This window comes from Cyanistes caeruleus, chromosome 15 (assembly GCF_971803275.1).
Source record: "Cyanistes caeruleus chromosome 15, bCyaCae1.hap1.1, whole genome shotgun sequence".
Classification (NCBI taxonomy): domain Eukaryota; kingdom Metazoa; phylum Chordata; class Aves; order Passeriformes; family Paridae; genus Cyanistes; species Cyanistes caeruleus.
The window spans coordinates 7,400,384-7,421,932 of NC_141715.1; the positions used below are offsets into that span (position 1 = coordinate 7,400,384).

At 44.2% G+C, this 21,549-nt stretch overlaps 2 protein-coding genes across 13 annotated transcripts in view; one reads left to right on the top strand and one right to left on the bottom strand.

The window, feature by feature from the left end:
• Window positions 1-539: 539 nt before the first annotated feature.
• On the top strand, window positions 540-5,362 carry LOC111935405 (uncharacterized). Of its 2 annotated transcripts, XR_015276834.1 has the most exons (3): window positions 563-786; window positions 2,413-4,220; window positions 4,277-5,362. XR_015276834.1 is itself a non-coding variant. In XM_023935767.2 (2 exons), exon 2 carries the CDS (start codon window positions 2,415-2,417, stop codon window positions 3,399-3,401), a length of 987 nt encoding a protein of 328 aa, XP_023791535.2. In that variant the 5' UTR covers window positions 540-786; window positions 2,413-2,414; the 3' UTR covers window positions 3,402-5,362. The 2 variants fall into 2 exon arrangements, 1 of the variants encoding a protein (XP_023791535.2); XM_023935767.2 differs by having other exon boundaries at window positions 540-786; window positions 2,413-5,362.
• A 10,632-nt stretch (window positions 5,363-15,994) lies between these two features.
• CNOT6 (CCR4-NOT transcription complex subunit 6) overlaps window positions 15,995-21,549 on the bottom strand; it is a 32,982-nt gene continuing 27,427 nt past the window's right edge. For all 11 annotated transcript variants that reach the window (XM_086852294.1, XM_086852300.1, XM_086852302.1 and 8 more), the window contains 2 exons: window positions 20,755-20,957; window positions 15,995-20,079 (listed from right to left, as the gene is read on the bottom strand). In XM_086852294.1, coding sequence (XP_086708420.1) covers window positions 19,867-20,079; window positions 20,755-20,957 — 416 coding nt within the window. In that variant the 3' untranslated portion in view covers window positions 15,995-19,866. The remainder of the gene's footprint in view (window positions 20,080-20,754; window positions 20,958-21,549) is intronic.

The window sequence follows — 21,549 nt, forward strand, 5'->3', positions numbered from 1 at the left end:
GCAGAGTTGGTGGAGCAGAGTCCTGGGAGGTGCCGTGTCAGGGCTGGCTGCTGCTGTGCCTCCACAGCACCACAGATACACAGCTCAGCCTAGGGATGTGCAGCCCAGCCCAGGGATGTGCAGCTCAATCCAGGGATGTTCAGCTCGGCCCAGGGATGGGTGGCTCAGCCCAGGGATGTTCAGCTTGGCCCAGAGATGTTCAGCTCGGCCCAGGGATGTAAAGCTAAGCCCAGGGATGTAGAGCTCAATCCAGGGATGTACAGTTTGGCCCAGGGATGCTCGGCTCAGAGCAGAATGCGAGCAGGGACAGAGGAGAGCAGAGAGCAGCACTAATGAAGCTGCAAACCCCCACTGCCTCTTGGGTAAACCAGCACAAATTTGTGCACAAAATAAGGCAGAGAAGGAAGAAAAACATCCCCAAACCCTAAGGATTCCCCTTCCAGCAATAAATCATGAAGGACCTAGGGCTGCTCTTTCCCCCCCAGCCTGGAGCACAGGCAGCCCTTCCCCTGCCGGCCCTCACGGAGCGGTGGCCGGGCAATCAGCCGGGGGTGCCCGTCCTGGCGGGGCCCGGCGCCGCCGGCTGCGGCTCGGGCAGGGCAGGGCAGGCAGCCAGCGGATATATTTAGCAGCAGCAGCAACAAAACAGGCAGCGGGATCAGCTGACTGAGGCAGGGAGCTGGCGCATGGGTTAGTGTTAGACAGCACATCTCCCGTGCTGGAAACGGGGAGGAGGGAGCGGGCAGAGCCCTGCAGCCGGGGGAGACGACAGCGCCCGAGCCCCAGGTAAGGGCAGGGGGTCTGGCCAAGGGCTGTGGCCTGGGGGTCGCTGGGATATCCGGGATGCCGGTAGCCGGTGATGCTGGAGAAACGCTGGAAGGGAAGCTGCAGGGCAGCGGGTCCTGCTCCCCGGGGGACCCAGGGCGAGGGGCATCGCCTCCGGCCGGGACCTGAGCCACCCCGGCATGGGAAGAGTTTTACTGCAAATTGGTAATTGAATTTCCTTCCGGGGGAAGGGCGTGTTGGCAGCACTCGGTCACTGATTAGCGCTATCGTGATTTAACACGACATGCCCGTGCCCCTTGCCAGGAGCGCCCGGCCGCTCTCATTGCCGGGCCTGGGCTCCCACCCTGCCGAGCCCACCGGGGGCTGGGAGGGAAAAGCCTTTTCTTTAGGGCTTAAAGACACGAGAGAAACACAGCAGGGAAGGAGAGAGGATAATAAAAAGGCCCTAAGGTTTAAAACAAGCATCTCCTGCTCTCAGGCCAGCAAATCCCAGCTTGGCTGGCTTTCCCAGTAGCGGCTGAGGAAAAGCAGCGAGGGCCAGCAGCAGCCTGGGCAGGGATGGGCACCCAGCGCCCCTGCCCTGGCTCAGCACGACTTCTGCTCGGTTCTGCTCCCTGTGTCATCTGCAGCTCTGCAGGGAGCTTCAACAAAGCCAGATTTATTTCCAGCAATGGCAAGCAAGGCATTAAAATAGCTAGCAAAGCACTTTTGCGTTTAATCACACAACAAAGCTATATTGTGTCTGCAGATTAGTCACATACAAATTTCACTGGGGGAAGCGGTAAAAAAAAAATAAATAAATTCAGGCTATGTGGTCATCTCTGCCAGAAGGAGAGATAAGCAAAGCACAGGGGGGAGTGTTTGGAGAAAAAAAAAATCAGCGCAGTTAGAAAACACTGCAGCGCAAAATATACTGAAATATTTGTAATTCAATATATTTAACTGAGTAGTGGGAGCAGGTTGATGGAAATCCATCCTAAAGGGAGTTTAGGATGGCTATTTGAATATAAAGGACATGAGTTAAATCCCTTTGACTCTATGTAAGCACTCAGGGGAGGACCTACCTCTCCATAACTACATTTATGCACTACAGATAAAAGTCTCCCTGTACATACTCATCTACAGCTTCTAGAAGAGACCAGTGTAATGTTGCTTTGCTTAGGTAGTGCTCCTCACAGCTCCTCTCCTTTCGGTTCAGCTCCTGCTTGCTTGGACTAAGGGTGAGGTCAGAGCCCTGTCACAGTAACCAGACAGGAGCATTAAATAAGGGGAGTTGTTTGTGCCTTGCTGCTCCCACAAGGGCAGTGAGACATGCTCACACCCCTGCCCCACACCTCTCCAGCTGTGCTCCCTTGCATTGCTTCAGGGGGAGCACCATTGCTGATGTCCTGAGTGACCCTTCTATTTACTGCCACATTTAATGACTTGGTTTCTTTGGTACACTTATGAAACTCTTTACGAAGCCATGGATATAAAAGTACTGGCAGCAAAGTTTTAAAATGCAGTTTTTGTTAACAGCTGTGTTTACCACAAGAAGACATCAGGTGCTCAGGTAGAAACAAGCCCAGCAGCTCTTTACCCCAGCAGGTTTTCACACACTGATCGTGTCTGCTCTGTTCCTTGCAGCCATGGCACCCCGGATCAGACTGAGCCTCTCAAAGCCTCTCCCAACCATTCGGGAAACCCACGAGGAGGCGATGGAGGATCCAAGCAGCAACCCAAAGCGTGCTGGAAGTGCTGCAGCCAGCCCAGACTCGTACTCCAGCGATGACTACATCCAGTCCATCTGCCACCTTGCCAGACCCACCTTCCCAGCCCTTCTGGAAAGCAGACATAAGGGTCAGGACAGAAAGACCCTGAAGACCCTTGAAGATGTGCCAGGTTCTCCACTGCTTGTGGGGACACAGCAGGAAAGGTCAAAATGTAAATTGACCAATTTCATCTCAAATGTGATGCCACTGGGAAAAGTCCCACCTGCAGAAACTGACTTTTGGTCCAGAGAGGACCCTCTGGAGCAAATTTACACCAATGCAGGAAATCTTTACTCCTCCAAGGCTTCCTGCTATGGTGAAAGTGCCAGTGCTGGTTACTCACAGTGCAACTCTTCTGCCCCAAATTGTGACCCTCGTCCCACAGACCTGGAAGAAAAAAACACAGGAAAAACCAGTTTTCCACGAGTGTTCAATTTTCCAAGGCTTCCCTCCCCAAGACCAGTTCAGAAAGAAGCAGTATGCTCAGAGCTGAGGTATCTCAGAAAGGATGAGGGAACAGTTTTAGGGAATAATCACAGTCAGAAAGAAGATGGCCCCATGTTCATTAGCACTGAAGGGCTATTGGCACCCTCAGCTAGAGGGAAGGTGGTAGGAAACCCAGCCCTGCCCTTCTCTGTGAGAAGGCAGAATTTCAATACAGCAGGCAGAGATGAAAAAGAAGGAAAAGAAACTTCTCACTGTGACAAAAATGTCATGGGTGATGTTCCCACTAAGCAGAGATACTTCGAGTCTTTCCAGGTACCTAAAAAAGCCACCATCCATAACTGGATTTCAGAGCACAGATGCATCTGGAAAGAAGCAAAGATAAAAGCTTGTTTGCTCCCAGCCATTGCTGAAGTGTGAAGAAGTAGCTGCTTAGAATAATTTTATTCACAAGATATAACCACCCTGTGCTCTAGCAGCTCTCTTTGGAGTCCTCACACAGAAAATATGGCTTGAACATGCATGCGAGTCAGGCAGACTCTTGTGATCCATCATATCCCTCATCCGTGGGCAAAGGGACAATTCAGAGTCTCATCTGCTAAGGAAACAGCAATCAGTTTTCATTTTGGAAAGGCAACAGTTCATAAAGCATCTCCTCCCACCTACTGCCTAGAACTGCCCTGAGCACGAAGAAAAACTGGAGAGAGCTGGAGAGAACACAAATCCCATCTGTGCTGGAGAAGAAGTAGGAACATTGAAATACCAGTGCTTTCCTGCCAGTGCCAAGCAGCCAGATGTTGCTGACCCTTGGGTACAGTTAGTCAAAAAGAAACCCTTTGCCCAAGGCTCAGATGAAATGCACTCTCTGACACATCTACTGGGAGACCCATCATAGATCCCTGCCTCTGCACCAGGATCCCACTGGAGAGGTCATCCATTAGAGCAGTAGCATAAAGAAATATTTCTTAAAAATCATAGGGAGTCTTTTCTGAGGATTTGCTGGAGGGCAATGTTGAGAATATTACAACTCCTTGGGTGGGGATTTTCCTGGTGCTTACCCTGGCACAACTCTGTTCCCTTTACTCCTGGACTCACCCTGGCAGGAGGAGAGCTGTGAGCCCTGGAGAGCATTGCTGTGGCAGTGCTGTGGCTGTGGTGGAGCCAGCTGTAAAGAAACAGGCATCACACTGGGCTCTGCACTGACAGCCAGGCTGCACACCTCGGGCACCCACGGGATTTGCTGCTCAGGTGCAGCCCTTGGGCACACAGAGAGCTCTGCAGGGTCAGAAGAGCAGCCTTGGCTGAGGGGCAGCCTAGGGATGCTGGGCTGGTACTCATAGAACCTCAGTGTAAAATAATAACTTGTGTTTCCCTTCATACCTGTGCTTCTGTATTCTCACCTACCTGACCATGCTGATGATGTTGACTGAGCTTTGCTTTGTGCTGCAAGACTGAAACATGAGAAAAACAAATATGTGTGTTCCAACCATCCAGCACACAGCATACACAAACAATTCATGTTGATGGCATTGCTACATGGGATGTCTGTAGCATGAGAAGCATTCCCACAAGGCTGGGAGGTCCTGGCATGGGGTAGTGGACACATGCCCAGGCCACCCCTCGCTGCCACACAGAGACTTCTCCATCAGAGAAGCTGCCACTGGCACTTTCTCCTGCAGTCAGAGCAGCCTCACCCACCTGTGTCTAGTGCCACACTCTCTGTAGCCAGTCAGGAGGTGTAGCTGAGAAAACTGCAAAGCAATACCAGCCTAATTATTACTGCTACTAGGAGTAAATGTTTTGGCACAGCGGAGAGCAGAGGGACCAGGCTGTTTGCTCAACAGCAGCTAAGATGAGAAAGAGCATTGGAAAGCTGCAATTATAAAAATGCTCACAAGTTATTTCCAAACCACCCTCAAGCAGATTAAATAAAAAAGCAACTTCTGCTCAGTACCAACGTAAGTGTAAATATGCTCAAGGATCAAAAGGTGAGAGTGAGCTTCTCATCCTCACAACTCTTACCTCAAATATTTTTTTCTCCCGTTGAAACTCATTAGTGCTATGGAGCTGAGCTGCTTCTCAGCTCTGTTTTTGAACTAACCACACAGCAAGAACAGAAGTGAAGGTGGCTCCAGCATTCATTAAAGCTGATGGAGAAAGTTGAACAACCCAGGAGGTCCCAGCCTGCTCTGCCTCCTCCACACCTGTCCCTCCCTTCTCAGGTAAATGCTGGGGTTTAAGTGATGCTTGTCCTCACTGCTCTGCTGTCATTTAAAGTTCTCTCCATGTGAATATTTATGACTCTAATGCCTAACAAGTCTTGTGCCAACTGCATGTATCACTGCTTTTGACAGAGGAAACAAATAAAATCCTTCTATCCAGTTGTTGTTTCCATTCTGCATAATTCCACAGGGGATTATTTTCACTGCTGGGCTGATCCACAGCACATGGGCTGTGACTTGCCGTGCAAACACCTTCTCACTCTACCAGGTCACCAAAGGCCTTCACTCCTCACCCCTTTAGCAGCTGCTGCCCAGAACTCTGATTCCTTCTCAGCTGCCACGTAATCCTGCAAGTCTCTACACCCCTGAAACCCATCATCTTTTCTTGCTCAAGCAAAGAGGCAGCAGATGAGAGCTGCATCCCAGGACACGCTGGGAAAAGCCTCCAAGTCCTCTAATGTAGGACTGGGAGCAGGTTGTGGGGGCTGGGGTGATGGCAGGGCTGGGCTCAGAGCTGGGGACATTTAAAAACACAGTGTTAGTTCCAGGATCACTCAGCAGCAGCTGTTATGTGCCCATAGAGCACCAGGAGTTTGGAGTTAGGCACAGCCAGGTTTGGAGCAATGAAGCTTTGGAGTGAACTGGCTCTTTCTGGAAAAAGAATACTTTTTCTTTAGTGAAAACTGAGATTCTACTCAAGCAACTGGGTTTTGCAAGAGGAGACAAAGTTTCTGGGATGCAGCAAGGATGGGGGCAAAGAGACATGGGGGGCAAATTAGGGTCATAGATGTGTCGAGGCAGGGAAGGGAGGAGGGAAATGTGGGGCTGGGTGCCAGTGAGTGAGCAGGGCAGCTCCCAGCAGGAGGGGAATGCTGGGTGGCAGGGCCAGGAGCCCTGGGCTGAGGAATTCCAGCTGTGCAGCAGAAGCTGTGACAGGTAGAAAAGAAGTAAGGTAAGAAAAGAAAAGCTGGTTTAACACAGAGGCAGAAGATAGGGAGGGTTTTTTTCTTTCAGGGTCACCTTCTTCACCATCAGCTCTGTTGGAATTGACCGTGTTGGTCCTTGTGAAATCACAATTAAATATGCACCAGTTCCTGTGTAAGGCAGTTTTACAGCTGTACAACATCACCCACCTGCTGAACACGTTATTTGGGCTGGTTCAGGGAGGGGATGGGGATTGGCACAGCCTTGTCACTCCCCTGTCACAGCCTCTCTGCCCCCAGCTGCTGGTGGGATAATGTGGCCTGTTTTTATACAGCACTTTTCTCCCTGTTCACCCTATGGATGCACACCTGGGCCATCAGAAAATGCTCCCCCATTTCCCTCTTTGCAGAACAACCCCTGAAGAATCACTGGTCAGGATAAGCCTGCAGAAAGTTGCTGCCTGTTCAGAAGTGCTTCTAGACAAGAAAGAAAACCTTATCAAGGAATTTAGGTCACAGAGAGAGATAAAAGCTGTGCTGCTTCCATGGCCAATCTCATGGCAGGCTCTGCATTTGAAGTCACCGGCAGAAAAATCTCATTTATTGAGATCATCAGAACTGCCAGAGGGATTTGGATTAATTTGATTGGGGAATCAGTATCCAAATCCCACCGGCAGCTTTCAGTCTCACACTTCACATCCAGTTCACAAGCAAACTGTGAGCTAACATGGCAATTTTGCTTGCATGGTCATGCAGCCTCTTCCTGCTGCAAACGGTAAATGCATTTGGACACAGAAAATCATGACCAGAATTTACAAACCAGAGGTGGTGAGGCAGAAAGAGAGCTGTCCCTCTCTTTCCTCAGACTCTTGTCTTTTAAACAACAAAGATATCCATCAGCTGAAACCGAAGGTGAGGGAGCAACAGCTCCACGAACCTCTCTCTGGTGATCAGACCTGTGAGTGCAGGAGCTGCTCAGAAACTCCTGCAGCACAGGGAGCCTCAGGAGGGGCCTCTCTGTGCCCACACAGCCAGCCAGCAAGAGAGATGTTGATAAACAAACTAAAATAATGAGCCTTACAGACAGGGATGTGCCACAAATGGGACTCTCTCAGCCAGGGATTGTAATGCAAGAGACAAGCGGGAGCAGATGGAAGGGCTGCACACAAACAGGGAGATGCTGCAGGGGTATGAGCAGGTTTCTAAAAATCAATTTATACAAAGGCCTTTAACACTGAAGGTGGGATCGAAGCAGCTATTTTTGATTTCAGAAAAAAATCCAACTCTTAAAGCTCCAAGGAAAAGGTAAAGCTCCCACCTTTTTAGATCAGACCCAAGCCCGAGGCAAAACCCAGGATGTCTCAGCTGAAAGCAGAAGCTTTGTGGCTGGTGCTCCAGGCTTTTCCCCTGCCCTAAAGTGCCTGCATTTGGGCCTAATTGCTCATTGAGGACTTATTTTAATTAACTTTCAGCTATCCTAAGTGGAGACTAACTTCATTTATCATGGTGCAGAATGAAGTTAAATTGCATTTAGTGTCTAGCAGGAATCCCTTAGCTTTGAATGAAACCTTGACTGAACCATCAGCGACGTGATTAATGGAGATGTGTTTTGTATTTTCCACTTGCGACTGTAACCGTGGGCAGAGGAGAGCTCTGAAATGATGGCTGAAAGCTTTACTGCTTGTGATTGAGCAGCCAGAAGCTTCAGGCACAGCCCTCTGCCTTGCTCACCAGGGCCCACACGTGTTTGTGTGGCTGGTATCACTTATGTGGGCCACAGTTGACAGCAGGGATGACCCTTGAAGTGCCACATCATGGGCTTGTGGCCCATGCTCAGGGATTCTCAAGTATAATTTGCTTGATACGAGCTAGAGCTGATGCAAAATACATGTTGTGTAAATAGAGAGATATTGTTCCTGGTAATTGCAGCTTTCCTGGAATTAATGGTCCTGGAGGCAATGCTTCCTAGGACTGTTGCAAAGAGCTGTAGAAAAGCTGGGCATTTTTAGAATACCAGCTTGTTGCTACATAAAGTTTGACCAAATGCCATTTAAATCAAAGGGAGCCTTTAAGTGCTTTGGAATGGGCTTGTAATGGGAATAATTTTCTGCTGCATTTAAAGCACGGATTCCTAATAGCAGCTGATGAGGAAAATCAAATTATTAGTTTATTTATTTGTGTGTAATAGCAGTGTATCAACTGTTTCTTGTCTTTGCTTTTAAATTAACCCAGCTGAAAGCCCATCAGCCTGCTGTGAGCTTAGCAAAACCTGTGTGTAAAGCACAGGGCTTTATCTGCCTGTGCCTCACACACCTGCAGTGGCTTTGTCCCTCAGGATCAGCAAATCCCTGCTCTGCAGAGCGGGTGGTCACGCACGGTGAGAGCAGAAGGAGCCAGCAGGGACACTGCCACATCTTATCTGGCAGCACAATGTGACATTTGCAAGTCAGCTGTGCTTAGCTGAATGTTTTGTTATTTTTCCCTGGGTTGCAAGTATGTGGGAGAGAAAATGGTTCATACCAGAGGTGCTGGGCTGCTCTCTAAAACCCTCTGAAAGGAGGCTGTACCAGGTGGGTGTTGGTCTCTCCTCCCAGGTAGCAAGTGGCAGGACCAGGGGGAAATGGCCTCAAGTTGTGCCAGGAGAGGTTTAGATTAGGAACTGGGGAAAAGTTCTGGATGGGTTGTTAAGCCCTGGAACAGGCTGCCAAGGGAAATGGTGGAATCACTGTCCCTGGAAGTGTTCAAAAAACATGTAGGTGTGGTACTTGGTTTAGCAGTGAGCTTGGCTGTGCTGTGCTGAAGTTAATGATCTCAGAGGACTTTTCCAGCCTTAATTATTTTATGTTTTTATATCTTTCCAACTCACTCAGTGAGCACTGGCTGAGCTCCACTAGCTCAGCTTCAGAACAGGGAGATGCCACATCTCAAGTGTCCAGGCTCCAAAGAAATTACACAAGAAATACCAAACTTGCTCCAGATGTTCTTCAAATTCTGCCTCAGGTCATGCTACAGAAGCATCAAAAACTGCACAGAATGAATTGTGAGGCTGGCTCACAAATGCCCTTGGTGGCTGTTTAGCAGTGCCAGCCCTGCTGAGCTGGGGGCTGTGTAAATGCACAGTGGCCATCCCTGACCTGCTGAGCCTCCAAGCCATCCCAGCCTCATCCATCCAGTGGGATGAGCTGGGAGCTTCACATTGAGACTGGTTTGCACAAAGGGAACCTGCACATGGCTCACAGAGCCAGCTGTGGAAAACAGTAAAAAATAGAACTGTTTTTTAGGGGAAGCAAATACAAGCACAGGCCTAATCATGCCCAGTTCTGAATCCAGAAACATCCAGGTCCTACTCCAGACCCCAGTTTAAGACAGATGGGTGTCGAACAACTGGCACTGTCTGCAGGCAAGAGGAGTTTGGTGGTACAAATATTGCAGGTGAGCTCCTGCTCCTGCCCAGAAAAGCTGATAGGGATGGGCCAGAGCGGCTGCAGCTGGGACTCTGCTGCTTCCAGCCTGGTTCAGTCCCAGCTCTCTCCAAAGCATCCCTACACCTGTTCCTTCAGGCACTACAAGGTGACATAAAGCACAGCCAGGCTGTGGTGACATTTGAGCTGCTCAGTCAATGTTCAGCTTTCCTTCAGGTGTGCTGGGGTGTGAGGCATCCCCAGCCCTCGAGGGATGGTGACATCCCTGCCTCAGATGCCAAATTCTGTGTGGACCCTCCATGCTGCCTTTGCTAAACCTGGTTTGCTGGAACAAGGCACACAGACAGAAAACAACGCAGCCTCCTTGCTGTGCAGGGTCAGCTCCTGCAATTAATTGCTGCAGGATGTCAACAAGATAAAATTCAGCAGGATTCAAGAGAGGATTAGACAGTCCTGTGATCAGGAACATTTGTGCAATGCTAACTGGGTCAAAGAAGTACAAGAGAAATTAAGCGTTGTGCTTCCCTGAAGGGCTGAGCTGGTACCAGCTGGGTTTAGAACAGATTCCTCTACACCTCCCTTTCTCAGTCTTTTTATAGCAACAAGCAAATAGCAGGATCTATTGCAAAGTGTCTTCCCTTGGAATGATAAAGCATTGCCTGCTCTAGGAAGTCCTTGAGACCAAAGTTACAACTGATCCATGCTACAGCGCTAAAAACCCTCCCCTTGTCATTTTAAAGGCAGAAAATTGAAGTTTCCTTTCTCTGCTGCCTCTAAGCTTCAGATCAACAATTTCTCAAGAAGGAAATGAACTGCACAGTAACCTGGCTACTTGTGTCTCCACCCTGAAACTCTTTTCTAAGAGTAATTAACCAAATTAATTACATAACTGTACAATAGTGTTAACCAGAAAAACATGTGGGGTAAATAGCTGGACCCCGAAGCCATCAGTGGTATTACAGGTTGGTGTCAGGGGGGATAATGGGAGTGATGGTTTCCACCACCAAAAAGAGCAGAAGAGATTGGGTCTTGCAGCAAGAAAAAAGAGGAGCAAAATCCTCAGGATTCTGGACCAGAGTTCACTCTCCAGGTCAGCAGATACTGCACAGGTTCTCCAAGGTGGGACTTGCCATGGAGGTAGAAGGTGAAGGCTGGGGCACCCAGTATAACCTTTTCCTAGATTTTATTTTTCAGTAGAAAGATGCTGACAAACATCCATAATCTCTGCACATTTTTCTGACATGTAGAAGTGCTCCTGGCACAATTGGCCAGCAGGCACAAGGCACTGCATGTGACAGCAAGGGCAGTGCAGCTGCTCTGAGCACATCGGTTCACTTCATTAAATTTCACTGTCTTCAACAACAGGATTCTGAGAGAAAAGTCTCGTTGAGGTTAATGCTGGTAACAGAAAATTACCTGGCAATCTCAGACAGGCAGCAGAAATCTTTGGATTCTGTGCCCAAAGATGAAGCCTCCTTCCTGCAGCCCATTGCAAAGGATACAGGCTAGAAAGGAAAACGTGTCAGCATTTAAACATCATCCCATTAGGCCTAGCAAAATTTGTGATGCCCATTGTATTCAAAATTTTCATAGTATCATAGAATGGTCTGGACCTTAAAGATCATCTTATTCCAATCCTCTGCCACAGGCAAGGACACCTTCCACTAGACCAGGTTTCTCCAAGCCCCATCCAGCCTGACCTTGAATACTTCTAGGGATGGAGCAGCCACAGCTTCTCTGGGAATCTTTGCCAGGGGCTCACAGGGAAGAATTTCTTCCTAATACCCAATATAACCCTGCCCTATGTCAGTTTGAAGCCACTTATTTTCATATTTGCTGCCAAAATTGACGAAGAAACAAACCCTCCCCAAACCACCCCACCACTTTTCATTGCACCTAATATGAAATCTAGAAATTTAATTTCCAAAGGAAATTCAAAATGTTTTTTTTGTTTCCCTTTTCTCTGTTCTTCCAGAAATAGCAATGGCTAATATGGCCTGTCCCACTTTGTCAGACTCTGGGACCCGTAGGGGCTGTGAGGTCCCAGCTATCAAAACCAAACATTGTAATTAGCCTTTATTAGAAGTCTTTCCTTTCTCATCAACAGTATCAACCACATTTACACGGCTGTTTGTCACATTTTTGGTTTTTTTAGAGAAGTATTTTTTGATTGGACCACAATAAAACAGTTGGACTCTTAGATTTACTGCCCCTGGTACAAGCACTCACATCCTGACCCACACCAGCTCCCAAGGTCTCTCAGCTCCATTGTACTCCAACAGACAACACAAACTTAGGTATCTTTATGGACCAGAACCTTTGCAGAGGTATTTAATAAGTCATTGCTCCCAGAACCTCGTACAGAGTGTTCCAGGCCAGCAGTACAGTATTTTAAAGTCACTGTGAAAACAAAGCACTGCACTGCATGCATTCCTTTTCCCGGGGACAGGAGGGAGCCAACCCAGCTGACAGACTGAAGGCACATTGCTCATCCTGCTCTGGAGACGAGCTCCAGGCAGGACAAGGCCATGGCTCTGTACCCTCCTCAGACCATTTGATCTGCCTGAATGCAGAGCAGTTTTACTCTTGCTAAAGTCTCTCAGCTCATGGGATGAGATCCTCACCTGCAGGACAAGAGGGAGCAGAACCAATCCCAGAGTCCAAGTGGGGACTGCAGGTGTGACCTGCTCCACCACCCAGACACCCAGGACCTTCAACTAGCTTTTGGAATTATTTCTGCTTTCTGTAGAACGGGAATCATTCCTACTATGGGGAAGAATATTCATAGGATTAGCCAATCATATAGGAAAAAAAATAATTATATAGAAACAGATTTTCAGAGCAAGCAAAGAATCAGAGAGATAAAAGAGTTGCAGTGCCAGGTGGTTCTTTCTCTTTATTCATGTCACCAGTTCCTACAGGACATGAGTAATACAAGGACAAATGTAAGGGAAAGGCTGTCAGACTCCTGAGGATGATGTAACAAGTTGAAACTGCAGTTTTCACACCATCAAATTGAAAGCTTAATTAAATTATATAGCCATGACAGAGATTTGGCACTGGACCCAGCAAAAATGTAAACTCAGTTCAGTGGAATGTGAATCCTGTGTTGGGTGCCACAGGTCAGACACTGCCCTGGTGCCTGCAGGGCTCTGGGGGGTTAGGACAGGTCTCAGGGAAGACAGGCTGTTCCACCTGCACACATGGTAACTTCATTTTTCTGTACTCCTGATTATGTTTTCCCAGTGAAAGCTCAGTGGAGTCAATGGAAAATTTCCTGTTGAATCTTTTGGCCCGAATTTCTACCCTTTATTCATCTCCTTCCTCCCTCACTGGTCTGTGGATAAATGATTCCACCTGAGGGAGAAAATGTTCTATGGGATAATCCCAATCCTTCCCATAGTCTATTATCTTAATTTACACCAGAAATACTCCACGTTTACTACCTGCAAGCATTAGCAGGCATAGCCCCCACTTACACAGGGGTACAGCCTCTCAGAGAACAGCTAAGGCACTAAAAACCTTCAGCTGCCTCACACATCAACTTAAACCACTGCAAAGGACATGAAAATACATACATGTGTGAAGTCAGAAACTGAAAATCAAAGAGCAGCTGAAGGAAAAGCATGTTTGATTTGATCTTATCTCAGTGGGCAATGCATGTAGAGTTTTACTGGGTGTAGTTATTCACTGGCCAGCCACTAACCCAGCACTGCCAAGCCCACCATGTCCCCAGGTGCTAGAGCTAAACAGCTTCTAAATCCCTCCAGAATGGCCACTCCACCACTTCTCTGGGAAGCCTGTTCCAGTGCTTAACAACCTTTTCCATTATGAAATTTTCTAGGGAAATCTAATATCCATTCTAAACTTTTCCTGACAGACCATTTCCCCTCATCCTGTTGCTGGTTACCTGGGAGAAGACACCAACCCTCACCTGGCTACAGCCTCCTTCCAGAGAGCTGTGGAGTGGGATCAGAGTTCTCCTGAAGCTCAGTTTTCAGAGGTATTAACCAAGGCAAATATTCACTATCTCCACTGGTTTCCTTTGCACAGTGACGCGTAAATCTTCTTTCTGAGCCTGCAGCAGCTGTTCCATGGCTGGCAGCACATGCACCCCAGGATGCATCTGAGTGCACAAGTGCAGCAAGGACTTGGTTCCCAGCATCCCATCACCTCAAATTCTCACAAGCCACTGGATGTTCACAGAGACCAGAAAACTGCAGAGAAAACTTAAAATAGGGGAAAGAAAAAAAAAAAAAAAAAGAAAAGTATGTAGCCTCATCAAGTGACCGATGTGTTACTTAAATCTCTGTGGTCATTAAAACCCAGAAGTGGAGTATGTATGTTTTCATTTTCTGTAGTGTATGCTTTTTTATGATAAAACATCTAGAATTTTCAAATAAATCAGTACTGTCCACTGATACACTAGGAATATTTAACCAAAATATACCGTCTCATCATTTTAAAAGGGATAATCTGAGAGAACACTAGGCTTATTTTGGAGTAAGAAAATATCCAAGTGTACCAAAGATCCCTATAAAGAGCTTAATTAGATTTACTGCTTTCTATACAGAGTAAGGGAACATTTAGAGAGTAAACAATTACTGCCTTTGGGTTAGAAAGGGAGGATGAAAAGCAAGAAAAGAACTGGAACGCTCACCTTTAGTGAAGTATGGCTTCTCCCAAGAGGTCACTTGATGTACGTGGTGTAATTTTGTCCTTTCCACTTACCTTTTCTCTTTGGGCTCAATTCCACAGGTTTTAGGGTTCCTCTGCTTCACCAGTGCCAGTAGAAAAGACAAGCCATACTGCCAACTGCTTTGATTTGGGAGATTCTCACCCTAGAAGGCCCAAATCAAACTTTTGTGTATCTCTGAAGAGCCAGTGGACATGGGGTATGAAGGACCAGTAACCAGAATCTGTCCAGAGACGTTGTGTAGTCAATTCTATTAAAACAGCTCCAGTTATTTTTGCAAGTTAAGCAAAGACAAGATTTCTTTGACCTGGCTGAGGATGATGGGACACAGGCTCAGCTCAGCCTTTGCCTTTGAGGGAGAGATGATGTTTTCTCTCTGCATTCCCTGACAGGGATGCTGGCCTCTCGCTAATTTTGGCAGTTTCCCAACAAACTGCTCTCTCCATACTTACATATCAGGTTTGCAGATACTATTTAAGAGCTTGTAAACTCTAATCTGCAACCACATAACAACTGTACTCATCTGAAAATATAACATTAAGCAAATGAATGCAACAAGGGAAGGCCCTCCTGAATGATTTTGTCACTGAGGACCAAGTAGGTCCTTTTCATTTACAACATGACAGCTGGATTTATAAAACTGGTATTAATTGGCAAAGACGTTACCAAACCAACTGGTGCCACTAGAAAAGGTCCATCCCTGGGCCTGAATTCCTACAGATATTCTTCAGAATAACTCTACAAGCCACACTTTGCGCATGGCACTGAAATAGGTGCAGGCTGTGTGCAGCTGAAGTCTGTGTTTCCCGCACCATCTAGTGGCAATCCTGCAAATGTGATGGGAATTAACATCTCACCCAAGAGACAAAGCTGAAGTGAAATCATAGCTAGGCCTACAAGGACCCATCACTACTGCTGGGGACTTAGAGCTGCTTCAAGAGAGCTCATTTTAAACCTACAAACAAGCTAACACTCTGGGGCCTGTGGTGTTTATGGGAACACTGAAATAGATCATTTATTTCATAGCAAAGCAGCACCAACATACTGAGCATGGGATCTGAGGAGGACAGTGGTGCCAGGAGAGGCACTGGGTGCTTCACACACACAAGTATGCTCAGGTGTCTGATGTTTCCTGCTGACAGGATGGAGACATCACACCAAATGTGGTGAGGCTGTAGCATTACACACACTGCAGCACAGGCACCCACAGAGAAAGAACAGGGTATGAAAATACACCAATGACAAGAGTTTGCTGAATCTCATTCCTGGAAAAGAAGTTGAAAAAGTCTTAACTTTGTTTCCCTCCCATGGTAAATTGAATATTTGAATCCCTTCCTGCTGTCAGACTCCAAGCCTACTTTGTGCTTCTGGAGCAGTAAGAGGAAGGAGTGAGGTCTACAGGAATGAGATAAAAAACATCCACTGCACAACTGGCCTTACAGACTGACCTGGAAGGTCAGAGGATGGCCAGGTATGAAGACAGGGGGTTGAGCTCTGGGTAGGTCTGGAGAGGCTCCACAAGCTCTGGAGGCATTTCTGATCATGCTTCCCTTCACAATCCAAACCCAACTGACTGGAGATTTCTGGTGTGCAGATCTTGGAAGCAGCAGGAAGCACAGCAAGGTCTTTCTGGGATTAAAAGTTCCTTAGGCTTCCATTATACCCTTCACACACTTCACTTGCTTTGGCTGCAATTCTCCAGGAAGAGCATTATGAATCAAGTTAAAATATGAATTAGACTTCAAGAAGGTTTGAAACAGATACTGGATTTATTGGTCAGCTATGAGTAGGAAAATACATTGGTAAAGAAAAAGAAGACCCTGTATATAAATATAATACTAACTAGTTAAAATTTGACCAAGAAGAAAGTTCCACTGAAGAGAACAGTAAAAGCCCTTGTTTACCATCAGACCATATTCAGTTTCCCATTTATCTTATTGAAGAGCTGCCTATAGACAAATGCAACATTCTTTGAGCTTAGTGCAGATAATGTGCTGGTTTTTGTTACATGAATGGTAAACAAGAGTTAGTCCAGTGCATTACACATTATACAGAAGTACTGTGAATAAAGACTAAGATATTCTATTTTAGACACTACTTAAACATACCAAGACACTTAAAGAGTTACAAATTTATGCAACCAAAAGAAAAGAATAGCAGTTAACATACTAAAAAATACTGTGTCCGGCTGGATGAGAAAGGCTTTGCTACTGAAGCGGTTAACTGAACTTTTCAAAAAGTTTTACAGTGTAATTAGTTTTCTTTTCCCCCCTCCCCCACAATGGTGTTGCAATTATTTTGTCTTTCATACAGGTTTTGCATGGTTGAAAAAGCAAAGCATAAGCTATTTTCTAAGCCTGCCATATTTTAAAAAAAAACACCTTGAGAGATTTGCTGAAGTTACATTAAAGATGCATACAACATTCTTAAAATCAGTTCAGTCAAATGCTAGCCAAATTGACCTTTAAATTCAAGCTGCTGAAAGGACAAAATACTTACAACACACACACACACCAATTTATATGCTCTTTCTCCCCACTCGTGTTAAGTTAAAAGCATTAACTTGTGGTATTAGTCTTGTACTCTAAACAATTGTTTTAGTTAAAGGTGTAGTTCAATTTACACTTTGACACCCAGAATTCTTGGTAAATGTAAATAAAACTAGAAAAGATATGGCAGAGTGTATTTTAAGTGGAAAAAAGCCTGGTCTTACCTAAATAAATCCTTCCAACCCCAAGGATGTTCTGTGACTTTTGCTATATGTGCTTTTACAACAAGAACACTGAAAGTACATTATGGCAACACCCAAAACCACCTCGAATAAAAATATTGCAAATAACCATTTCATGTTAAAAACTATGAAGCAAACATTTTGATCTTGTGAAGACACGGTTTATTGCCTTATTCTATGTTATAGCTGGAAATTGAGACTTTTGAGTTAGATTTGTTTGACTCAAGAATGTATTTTCTTTGAAAGATTGTTTGACCAAGTTTCTCTCAGCTCTGTTTTGGTGCCATCTGGTCTTTCCCTATTTTCAAAACATTTCTCCTTCCTTCCTTCAGCCCCCGAGTCACAGCTGCAGTCCAGTTAAAACCCAGTGAAGTCAAAGGAGTGCCTTCAATGGATTCAGAGGGTTTTCAATCAGGACCTGATGGACTACTATAAAAGCTGGAGGAAATGGTTATTCAAATGGACCCTTAGACCATAAGGTGACTAAGCAGGAACAGTTGTGTCTCCAAAAGCACAAGGGGCCATATTTTCACATGCTGTCATAAATTCAAATTTTTTAAGACTAAGCAATAGAGGAGAACACATACTGGATAAAGCTCAAACCTTTAGAATCTAACAAGTGCACTCAAGCTCCAGCATCTATTAAAGTAAATTATCCCCCTCTAAAAAAATACAAAATGAGTAAGTGCTTCCCTTCCCCTTCTGTAAAGCTTTCTGGACCCCTTACACAATCCAGATATCAGAAAACAAAAATAGTTTGCTTAGTCTGACAAGCTAAATTGGCTCATCATTACCGGAAATTGTCATGATGTACATTACCAAGACATCATTAAGGAAACATGAGTAAAACACCTTTTATTCACACTTTACAAAAAAACCCCAAAAAACAAACAGAAAAAAAATAACACTACGCATTAAATCTACTACAGCAATACTACCAGCATTTCAATGTACTGATTATAAACTGGACATGTTTGGTGTTTTTACAACTAAAACCAAAACAAGATAACCCCAAAAGATCAGGTCCCAGACAAGGATTCAAGATCAAAATTTCTCATATTGAAATTTTAAAATGTATATTTTAACACGTCTGAACTGTTTGTAATTTTTACTTTGAGCTTAAAACAGAATGGTTTGAGCACACTTGTGTGCTGACTACTTTTCAATAAAATTTTGTATCATTATTACCAATTAATTTTCTTATATATAAAAATTCACAATATTTAGAAAGTTTTCTCTTAATGCTCAGTGTCCTTTTGCTTCCCTGCCCGCAGCTGAAACAAAAGCTGTTTAAGACCAAGCTCTATTTCCATTAGTAATATTTTTTTTTTCACACATTTATTATTCAAGTTGTATTAGTTTAAGGAGATGATGAATTCTCCCTTTTAGGATGCAAATAGACAAGTTAAATTTGTGAACTGTTATATACTTGGCTTCATGACACAAATGGCACTGAGGGTACACTATAACTTCGGTCTTGCTTGACACTTTAAAATAAGACTTGGTCACTTTAAAATATGATCTGAAGAATTGTCTTTGGGACCTGCATTGAAGATGCATTTATTTTACACTGCTTCATTAATGGAAAATGTAGGGCTAGGTTTTTATCTTCAAGGAATTATACTTTCAGAAACTGAGGAACACACAAACGAAAGAGAATCCACATGATAGTAACTCTTAGTGGGAAAAACGGCACTGTGCAATGACACTGAAAGAAGCAGTGCATGGGCATTAGAAGCTAGAAACTGTGTACCCATAACCTGAACATGTTCCAAAGTGTGATATTCAATGCTTCACAAAGGAAAAAAAGATGCCACAGCTTATACAAAAGTATCTTCATAAAATTTTCACAAGTGTTAACATTATTTAAAAAAATAAAAGAGGATGCACAGGATCTCTCTGCATGCACAGGCAGTGCTAGTTGAGCAAATTTAAGCAGGCACAGTGGAGATAGGACAAATATTTTAAACAGAAATGAAGCTGTACACAAATATCCTTAGATTTTACTTCAAAAGTTAGAGATGAGAAAAATGTCTGAGTGTGTACGCATCAGCAATAACTCTCAATCCATACAGGTCTACTTATATTCACTGCTCAGCTTATCTGTTCCATGAGAACTCCATGCCTCTTTTTTAAATCAGAAATAGAATGCATTCCATTAACTCTAAGATATTAAGATTTTATAGGTTTGGATTTTGAAAGCAATGTTCTCAATTGAACATAAAAAGTAGTATAAAAGGGCTAACAAAACCCTAACAGTGCAAATCATTAGCAGAGAAAACCTGTGACAACCTCTTTTACACGCTGGCCTTTATAACACATGAAAACAGATAAAAATTTAGCCTTAGTTTACAATACAATCATTTTCCAAATCTGATTTTTCTTTTTTTTTTTTTTAAAGTACAAAATCTCATAAATCATGTTTTCTGTTGTTCATATACAATCAATAAAGGCTAAATTCAAATTCTATATTTTACAAACAAGTCTGAAAAAGGAGGGAGTGAAGTACGGAGAATGTTCTGTGGATGTTCCTACTGGCCTCAAAAAAGTAGTGCTACAGATAACTGTGCAAAGAGAATACACTGTATAACAATTCCCTATTTCAAGGCATGAAAATGTCACGTTGGAGAAAAGAAACAGGAAGGTTAATTGTAATGTATTAAAGAAAGGTGCAAATGCACCAATCACTGTGGAACAGTATACAAAGTATATTGGGCTCAGAATTGTGTCTGTTGATAGCACCTGGCTTTTACTATGTCTTTAGCAAATAATTAGATTTAAGATTAAGATTATTAAGAAAAAAAATCCCTGTTGGCCATACCTCACTCCTCTATATTCAGATTTTACAATTGTACAAGTTAGATTGAGGTTGCCCTCTAAAATGTATTTGACTACCTCCTGCCAGGGAGATGGATTCCATTTACAGGAGGCAGGAAAGGCAGCAAAAGCTCCAGTTGTGCAAAAAGTGAGAAGTGGTCAGAAGGGATGAGTGGATGTGGACAACCACTTATATTGTTCTCTATTAACCAATGATGATCCAAAGGTCCAAGAATGCCAAGTATGTTTAGCTGAGGTTTAGAGTAGAAGATGTAATCAATAATACCCTAAAACAAGAGGGGAAAAAAAGATTATTGTTAGTATTTATTCTCGTCTCAAGTTATTATTCCAAACAAGAGGTGAGCTCAGTGTTACAAGTAATGAAACATTCCATTCCTTCTCTATAGCACCATCACAATTTAGGAGATTTTTCTTCACAATTTTTCTTCTTCCTATATCCAGTAGGATGCTCAATATAGATTAGAAAAAAAAAAAAAAGAAAAGGCCACCCTTTTTATCACTTCTGCTATGCTTTTGTGGCTTTCAATTTCCAACCTCCAACAGACCTCCAAAACACTTTTTGCTGATTTTGAAGAGATAAAAACAATCTTTGTTTTCTCTGGGCAACAGAGAACTAAGACTTTTCCAGAAGCAACATGGATTATTTCCTTGCACTTGACAGCGTAAGTGCCCCTGTCATTTAGCTTGGAGTATCAAAACAAACTCTTACTGTTTACAGGGAAGGTTAAGAGCACCCCAACTCTTGCAAAGCTATTGCAAGTTATTAAAAAGAATAAGATGGTTTCTAGGAGACTGAAGTGCTGAGCATTCTAGTTTGCTATGTTTTAAGTATACACTTGGTGAACTTAGCTACACAGATTAATTTATATAACAACTTCAGAGAGAAAATCACATTAGTTACACTTGAAAATGGAAAACTTTTCCAAAATTTAAGTCCTTACCTTGAAGTCAAATGTGTAATTTGTATAAGGCATTAGACCATTCTCATAGGCACTCTTCAACTTGAAACCATGTGTAATTCTTCCATTTGTTGTCCCATTTTTTCCATTACAGCTGAAGTTAGTAAGACTTTCATTGTATCTCAGTTCCTTAAAATCTTTGTGGTTTGTTTCCACTCCACCAGTGCTCAAGTACTCAACAACACCTGTGAGGAGACACATTACAAACAAGAAGGTATTAACAAACATTCAGCAAATAATGCATGTAGGTACTTGAAGTCAGACATGCAACTTTAGGCTTCATATAACCAAAACCTTAATGATACACTGTACTATCAACAGTAGTTCTTTTAAAATACTGCAGGGCAATGTGTATCAAAAGCAAATGTCACCTAGAACAAAGAGACATACTTTGATTAGAAAAAATGAGAAGGTTAACAAGGCATAGATTGGAAAGGGAAAGATGAAAAAAAATCAGAAAAAATTATATCAATGCTAGTTATTGGCTGCCTCTTCTTGCTTTTATGCTCAGGTCCTGCCATTCAATGTTCTTCAGCTAAAGTGTTGCAAAAAAGCCAACTTGTCAAACACTACTTCAAAAGAAGTTAACTTTAAAGAGGCTGCAAAGCCTAATTGATTAGATTTATATCAGAAAACTATGATTGTGCCTCAATTTCAGAACAGCTGTGTTAAAATTCTGCAAGGTAAAAGAAGCAGTTAAGTTGTTCTGAAGACACAACCAGACATGTGAACTGGTCACTGCAATCACCACTGGTGATACTGGCCTTCCTGGGATCA

Bases quoted from the DNA above. Each gene is read 5' to 3' on its own strand.
- LOC111935405 (XM_023935767.2), top strand. From the start codon at position 2,415: ATGGCACCCCGGATCAGACTGAGCCTCTCAAAGCCTCTCCCAACCATT.